This window comes from Triticum aestivum, chromosome 3A, assembly GCF_018294505.1.
Source record: "Triticum aestivum cultivar Chinese Spring chromosome 3A, IWGSC CS RefSeq v2.1, whole genome shotgun sequence".
NCBI classification, from domain to species: Eukaryota; Viridiplantae; Streptophyta; class Magnoliopsida; order Poales; family Poaceae; genus Triticum; species Triticum aestivum.
In genome coordinates, this window is record NC_057800.1 from 564,224,362 (window position 1) to 564,232,348 (window position 7,987).

At 45.1% G+C, this 7,987-nt stretch overlaps 1 protein-coding gene across 8 annotated transcripts; it reads right to left on the reverse strand.

Annotated features, from left to right (window-relative positions):
* Positions 1-3,275: 3,275 nt before the first annotated feature.
* On the reverse strand, positions 3,276-7,200 carry LOC123058648 (uncharacterized). Of its 8 annotated transcripts, none has more exons than XR_006427262.1 (5): positions 5,689-7,200; positions 5,141-5,201; positions 4,961-5,043; positions 4,242-4,309; positions 3,276-3,587 (listed from the first exon to the last, which is right to left on the reverse strand). XR_006427262.1 is itself a non-coding variant. In XM_044481352.1 (4 exons), the coding sequence occupies exons 1-4, from the start codon at positions 5,869-5,871 to the stop codon at positions 3,558-3,560; spliced, it is 357 nt and encodes a 118-aa protein (XP_044337287.1). In that variant the 5' UTR covers positions 5,872-7,200; the 3' UTR covers positions 3,276-3,557. The 8 variants fall into 8 exon arrangements, 1 of the variants encoding a protein (XP_044337287.1); XR_006427263.1 differs by having other exon boundaries at positions 5,118-5,201; XR_006427264.1 differs by lacking the exon at positions 5,141-5,201 and having other exon boundaries at positions 4,246-4,309.
* Positions 7,201-7,987: the final 787 nt, after the last annotated feature.

Here is a 7,987-nt window from a genome sequence, read left to right on the forward strand (position 1 = left end):
GTGGGTGAACGAATTACTGTTGAGCAATTGATAGAATTGAGCATAGTTATGAGAATATCTAGCTATGATCATGTATATAGGCATCACGTCCGAGACAAGCAGACCGACTCCTGCCTGCATCTACTACTATAACTCCACTCATCGACCGCTATCCAACATGCATCTAGAGTATTAAGTTAAGAAAATAGAGTAACGCCTTAAGCAAGATGACATGATGTAGAGGGATAAATTCATGCAATATGATAAAACCCCATCTTGTTATCCTTGATGGCAAAAATACAATACGTGCCTTGCTACCCCTGCTGTCACTGGGAAAGGACACCGCAAGATTGAACCCAAAGCTAAGAACTTCTCCCATTGCAAGAAAAACCAATCTAGTAGGCCAAACCAAACTGATAATTCGAAGAGACTTGCAAAGATAACCAATCATACATAAAAGAATTCAGAGAAGATTTGTCGGTGTACAAAAAGAGGGGTACACTTTTTGTACCCCTATAATTGTGCATGGGCAGTCAGAGCCGCGCCCACGACCACACCAAGCAAGGCAAGGGAGGTGAGCCAGGGTAAGACCGAAGCTCAAGGGAACTGGAGCAACTCCAAGGCCAAGACCACGAAGATCCAAGGGACGAGGCGGGCTCCCCTGGCAAGAGTAGTCCCTCATTGATTCGGTTTACCTACCGGAGATGACCCCTAAAATCTATGAAGACATTAACGACAATGGTGGTATGAGAAGATATTCATATTGAAGACTATGACATGAGAAGACATTGAGTGAAGACTATGGAGCGCGAAGACTTAGTCGTTTCGTTGTTTCCTTTTCTTCTTTGTTGAGTCATAGGAACCACCGTACTGTTAAGTGGGGTCCAAGTGAACTAAGTCAGAGTGATTGAAGTGATGCTCAACCAAAATCCTATGTCTTCGAGCGAAGACAATGAGAGCAAATCTTATCCACAGCTGGATAAGTCAGCTTTGCTTGTAGCCCAAGTAAAGCTGCCGTGTGTGTTTGAAATATGACCGTTGGAACACGTGTCAGTTCCTTAGTGACCCAGGGTCATTTCGGACATATCAGGTCGGGTTGCCTAGTGGCTATAAATAGCCCACCCCCTACACCATAAATTGGTGGCTGCTCAGAATTAGTGCACGGCTTTTGTCGTATTAAGAGCAACCCACCTCGAAGACTTTGAGAGAGAGAAATCCTTGCGAGGACAAAGCCCAAACACGCAGAGCCAAAGAGTGTTAGGCATCACTGAAGTCTTTCTGTCTGTGTGACCTGAAGACTTATTACACTTGAGGACTATGAATCCTCCAGTCGGTTAGGCGTCGCGTTCTGAGCATCCAAGAGTCATTGTGGATCGCCGGTGAACGAAGTCTGTGAAGGTTTGGAAGTCTACCTTGAAGACTTACCAGAGTGATTGGGCGAGGACTGTGTGTCCTTAGCTCAAGGGGAATAAGGTGAAGACACGGTCTTCTGAGTTGAGTCTCAGCCTCCCTAACCAAACGTACAGTTGTCACAACAACTGGAACTGGTCCAACAAATCATGTGTCGTCAACAAGTGACTAGTTCTATCCTCTCCTTCTCTTTACTTAGAGTTTGTCTTCGTGAAGTCATTGCCTGCTTGTCATGCCTGTTTGACTTCATTGCTTGACTACTATTGTTGTTTCGCTTCATACCATCTTCCATCTTGATCCTTACTACCTAGCTGCTATTTGTTTTCGTACTTTCATGTTATTGCATACTTGACTATGGCTTGCTTAGTGTAGTTTATCTTCGCTGCATCTCAATAGGTTCATTTCATTGTTTGTCTTCGAAACTTCCATGTTTTGAAGACTTTCATAAAAATCGCCTATTCACCCCCCTCTAGTCGATAACTAGCACTTTCAGCTTTAGCAGCCCCGGCAAGACCCTTGCCGCGGCAACTCGCCCCACGCCTATGGAGCAAATCACCCTTGAGTCCACTGCCCCCATGGGGCAAGGATTCGGGAGACATCTCCGTGGTGGCATGCAGATCTTTGTGAAGAAACACTCAAGATCAGATATGCACTAAGAAGACGACGACCCTTGGCAAGATACCAGCCAAGGAAGACCACGAGACCCCCGGCAAGCGCCTTGCCGGGGACGACGGCAGGCGCCGCGACAAGATCCTTGCCGGGGCCTCGGCAAGGCCCTTGCGAGTACATCTACAGGCCACCATCAGGCCCACGCCAACCAAGTCTCCACCGCCATTCGCATACAGCTGCCGACCCAACCAACTGGGCAGGCACCTGCATGGCGGCATGCAGATCTTCGTGAAGACATCACCACCGCGCCACCTCAGCTGCCTGCCTGCCTACGTGGCACCACGAGCATCGCTGGCCAGGGCACGTGTCGACGTGAGGAGGAGCGGCGACGGACGGGACGGACTTCGCCCCCGTCCCCGATGAAGCAAGGACACCTAAGCAGATGCATTAAAGGCACCTTGTCATGTAATGCGAAGGATAACCTCGCATCACTGTACCCTTTCCACCTCCTGTGTGCCACTGTAGCAACCCCTTTTCCTATAAAAGGAGGCCTGAGGCGACCAGGAGAAGGATTCGGATTTTTGGAGCTCTTCAAGCCCCATAGCTAGTTCGAGAACACAGATATACATCCACCAAAGCAGGAGTAGGGTTTTACGCATCCTTGCGGCCTGAACCTGGATAAACGAATCGTGTGCTATATGTTTGATCCGCTCTTCACTACACCACAACACTACATCCCTGACAGCCAAGTTGGTTGGGAATACAAGTACTGCCAACAAACAGTCGGTCGGGAAAGAATATAGCCGACCAACCATGTCTGTTAGGGAAAGTCCAGACGAGAAAGCCATTTCCCGACCGACATATCTTCCCTGACCGACTGCTTGTCGGCTATGGAGTATCTTTCCCGACCAATAGTCTGTTGGTGCTGCCATGGGCCTTTCCCGACCAACACTCCGTTGATGCTGCCATGGGCCTTTCCCGACCGACTGTCTGACGGGCTTGACATGGACCTTTCCCGATCGATTTTCTGACATGGCTGACATGAACCTTTCCCGACCGACAATCTGACAGTGTAGTCTTTCCCGACCAACATTCTGTTCGGCCTGTCTTTGGCTTTTCCCGACCGACTGTTGGACAGGGTTTGTTTTGCCAGTCAACATCCAATTACCCTCACGTAGCTAGATTTCACGTTACCAACAGAATATCATTCAAGTTGCATAGTAGTTCATAACAGTAACATGGTTGTTGTCCATCAATAATAAACCAAAACCACACAATAAAAACACAAATTCATTAATTTTCACATATAGATAGTTCATCTGTTATGAACCAGTGACCATCCAAGTTTCCTATAAACTAATGCAACTAATGAAATATATCAGACATTATGGTTCATTGTCCAAGAGCAAAAATTCCTTGCATTGTTTTCTAGAATTTGTCTAAGAGGCACATCATCTGCCTTGGCTCCTTGTAGTGGGCAACTACATACCCATCCTCAGCCTTCCACCAACATCCTTCCATCATTCTCGTGCTTGAAATCAAAGCCTTCATTCTACATCTCATTGGAGAAAATCCTCCAGCTTGAACATCTGCAAGTCAAAATCCCAAGTTAATATTCTGCATTTGCTTAGCAAGCCTCCGCTGAAACTTCTCAGATAATATATTAGCAGTTACATTGCACAAACTCTAGCCTCTCTAGATTCCCTCTTAAAAAAACAGAATAGATTGTAACATGTGGTGATAACAATGGTGGAGCATGAATGAAATTTCAAGGGGGTGGGGGAGGCTGCAAAATGATATGATTTTGTTTTTGGAATACCAAAGTATGACCACAGGTTAGAATTTGTAGCATGTTACATATTGATCTTTTCTGCTTACCAAATACTCCCTCTGTAAAGAAATATAAGATCGTTTAGATCACTAAAGTAGTTATCTAAATGATCTTATATTTCTTTACAAGGGAGTACATTTCTAACACCAATCACATATAAAGTTTCTCCAAAACAGAGTACTACCAAAGTACAACCTTTTTCCACAGGAAGTACCAAAATACTACTTAACCACGGAGTTTGACCTTTCCATTTAGTGAAACGTTCAACCTAATTAGAATTATTCCCAAAACGAGTCAAAATTAATAAAAAAGCAAAATCAAAAGAATCGCACTGCACTACAGTACATCAATAGGGTACCATCAGACAGCACGAGTGGAAGAGGTTAGGCAGAGTTGATGATGTTCTGCTCACCTACCCCCAATGCTCGACACCACCACACGGCGTCACAGCCTGTCGTGAGCATCAGCCAAAGTTGTTTACTACAGGAGACAAAAGTGAGACATTGAGAAATAGCCTGGTGGGGTGCTGTGCTCGTCTCCCAAGTAAATGACCTGGGCTACAGTGAGCCAAGGTTCAGAGCAACATATCTATCAACCATCTTTTATTAATGTGTCCAATATTGAGTAGAAGGTGTACAGTAACTATCAATAACTATGAACCTAGGGATTCTATATAAAAATATAAAAAAATGATTGCTTCTAGTTATTTTTGCAACTTTAGTCCGAACAAATGAACTTGACTTTCGCTTCTCCGGATTGTATTTCTTGCTCAGAAAACTATGAGGCCACCCCGATGGGAACAAGGGAGACATGAAAATATTTTGATTTCATTTGTTCATAACATTCAGATATTTAAAATATTCTGGAAACAGGGCATAAATAAGATGCTCTTCAGGTTAAATTTTAGGTTAAAGTACCGCATCCAAGCCACCCATCATTAGTGGCATATAGTTCCTAAGTTCCATCAGATTAATATACATAAAAACAGAAGCTTGTGTTCACATCATCAGAAACTAAAATCTCGAGCTTGAAATAAGTAATTGCAAGCATGTGTAGCCTCACTTTGCACACAACAATTTTCTACTCGTGCATTTCTTAGAAAGTTACAAAGTTGTGTATTATTATCTGTACCTGCAATTGGTGCTCTTGGGGAAGTATCCTGCTGCCTGGATGATTTTTAGGTTGACATTTTACCTGATGAAGTGAGGCTTGAGCTGCATACATGAAGCCATTAACAAACTAACAATTGCGACTAATTAACCAAGAAAATCTGAGATTTATATCATACCCTACATGGCCCCAAATAGCTACCAGAAATTTCACACATTAAATTCAAAATCCCAGCAGATAAGCACCAGATTGCCCAACCAACCTGGTTCAATAATATTTTGTAGTTAGCTATATTAGCAGACTGCATCATGTAATAATGTACTAGTACAAAGACAAATCTCTTGATAATACAACATCAATTATTCGTAGACTGCATCATAATACAACAACACTGGTAGAGTTCTAACAAGCTGATGTCCTAAAATGGAATCTCTTGAGAGTAATAGTGGGTAACCCCCTCATATATGATATATCCTTGTTGCTTTCAGAAAAGAAAAGGCATGGAACAAATTGCATGTCAGTTATGCAAAACAGAGAAGAAAACCTCAAAATACCTAGTTTTCATTCGGTGTATAGAGAACAAAAGTTATTTAATAATATGATGCCCCATTACTTATAAATAAAAGGAATAACAAAGTGAACTGAAATATGATTACGAAGTGATGACCTATGAAGTGAACTAGGATTATGTAGTGAACTGAATTAGGATTACGAAGTGATGACCTATGAAGACGAAAAGCTTATTATACCTTGGTGTTTTGAGGCCAGTAAGTCCTAGTTGGTTTCAGCGATAGTAGAAACAGCAGGAAGCAGATCAACCTGGACTGCGGAGCAACGACAATGGGCCCTGCTGCTAGCTGCTGCACGGACGGTGGCAACCCATAAGGTTGTGGAGGCGCATCAGTAAACTGGTTCGGGGTTGAAGGGGGCATTGTGGTGGGATGGGAATCCTGCAGCACAACACTCCTAGTTAAAATTCATTAACTCTCAGTTGAGTTAGAATAGTTTCAAGCAGTATTATCTCTGATAAATGAATGTACGAAACTATAAAACATTGCAACAAAGATCCTGCTATTTCCATCTTTTAACAAATACTATACATGGAATTTCGATTAAGGACATGCTATTGCAGATCAATATGCACAACATGGACATCCTTTGGTCCAGAAGAAATAGTAATATACCGACTTCATTTAATTAGATTTATTATGTGAGGACACTGGAAGCAGTGTAAATTGAACAGAGAAGGAAGCAGGACGTCCCCCACACCTTGCCTAACATTGCTATTTCATTTGTAGGATTTCTTCCATTAAACCTGATAAAATATTTAGAAATACTTTCACAAATCTACATATATATGTAGCAGAAATTGCAACAACTAATCAATGATATAACTACTGCCTTGAATCTGATTAGTACTATGCAGAATGTAGAATAACAACATAATAGTTACATGAGAAAGGAAGTAAGGAAACAAACTATGCAGAAATTAAACATGAGTGTAGGCAGGACAAAAAACATCTTTTGTAATCAATATATAGTACTAATGCTTAATGATATATCAACGGGAAATATCTATGGAAATCAAGAATTTTCTATGAGAAAATCTGTACGTGAAGAGTACCTAGAAGGCCTGTTACATATGCTACCTTCTTCTGGAAGGTATCGAACAAACTAGTAACAAGTTAGACTTTTGAAAAAAACAAATACTCCTAAAGTATTTCTATGAACCTGAGAAATTTTTATCGAGAGAGCAAGAGGCCAATCGATTCTTGGATGGATTCGGGTCTAGTAAGTTACCTGCACGTCCTGCACGTTGATGGCGGGGGGCTCGTTGATGAGGAACCAGAACCTAGAGGCGTCGAGGTTGGTACCGGAGCAGATGACCCCGCTCGCCTGGAACCCAACCCTGAAAGGATCAAGGTGAGGTAGGCGAGAGTGCTTCAGCACGGCCGCCACAGTCTTGTAGTGCAGGGCAACGTCCCTCTGCAGCAGTTTGAACCCCATCTCCCACGGGATCTGCCCGGCGCACGCCATGATGGCGACGACGCAAGAGTTCTTGTGGTCAGGGGAGAGCAGCGGAGCAGAGGAGAGGGTTCGAGCATGTGGCGGCAGGCGGTGTGGGGCGGCAACCTAGCAGGGTCGCGCGGGAGCGGCAGAATGGCGCGGTGGCACGCGGAGAAGCCGGCGGCAGAGAACCCTTGGCGGCATGCGTGGTGAACGAGGAAGGGGAATTAGGGATTTGGCTCCGCGCTTGGTGACTTATGTGTTGGGGGGAACTTTCGCGGGCTTGGGACTAATGTTGGCGCTAATTTTTCTGTACGCGCGCAGGCCCATTTGGAACAGACAGTTGGTCGGCGTTATTTGCCGACCGACGCGCGCAGGCCCATTTGGAACAGACAGTTGGTCGGCGTTATTTGCCGACCGAGGAACAGATGTGCATGGGAGCTTTCCCGACCCACAGTTCGACAATAAATGAGTTTGTATTCCCGTCCGATGGTCTAATACTATTCACAAGTTTTTCCAACGAACTATCTGTCACAACATTTCCCAGCCAACTGTTGGTCGGCGATAGTACCTTTTTCCAACACACGTCTGTAGGGAATGCAGTGTCGTGGTGTAGTCTTTCAACCCCGCGCCCGCTAACCGTAGTAGGGATTCTTGTGATCCCATAGGTGTCGTTCTCACCGACATCTTTGGCGCGCCAGGTAGGGGGCTCAGTTGTGAGAATCGGCTCTAGCAGTTAGTTCAGCGCTTCTTCATCGTCATGGCACCCAAGAAGAAGACGACAGTGGCGGTCGGCCAGTCAGGAGCCGGACAGCCCGTCCCGACGTGGGCGAGCAGCGGACCGGTCGCAGAAAGGACCCGGGGCGCCGCTTGCGAACACCAACACTGTCCCAGCAGCCGGAGTTTGGGAGGCGGCGATGTTCGTGCGCCTGGTAACGGGCCACACACCGCCAAATCCAAAGACGGAGCCAGGCCCTCCGCGGGTGGCGCGGGGCTTCCAAGGTCGCTGCCGCATCACCCGAAGGCGGCGTAAGGGCCTCC

Bases quoted from the DNA above. Each gene is read 5' to 3' on its own strand.
- LOC123058648 (XM_044481352.1), bottom strand. From the start codon at position 5,871: ATGCCCCCTTCAACCCCGAACCAGTTTACTGATGCGCCTCCACAACCT. The intron at 5,202-5,688 runs GTATAATAAGCT...TTATTGAACCAG, and splicing joins ACTGGCCTCAAAACACCAAG to GTTGGTTGGGCAATCTGGTG. The intron at 5,044-5,140 runs GTAGCTATTTGG...TCATGTATGCAG, and splicing joins TTTAATGTGTGAAATTTCTG to CTCAAGCCTCACTTCATCAG.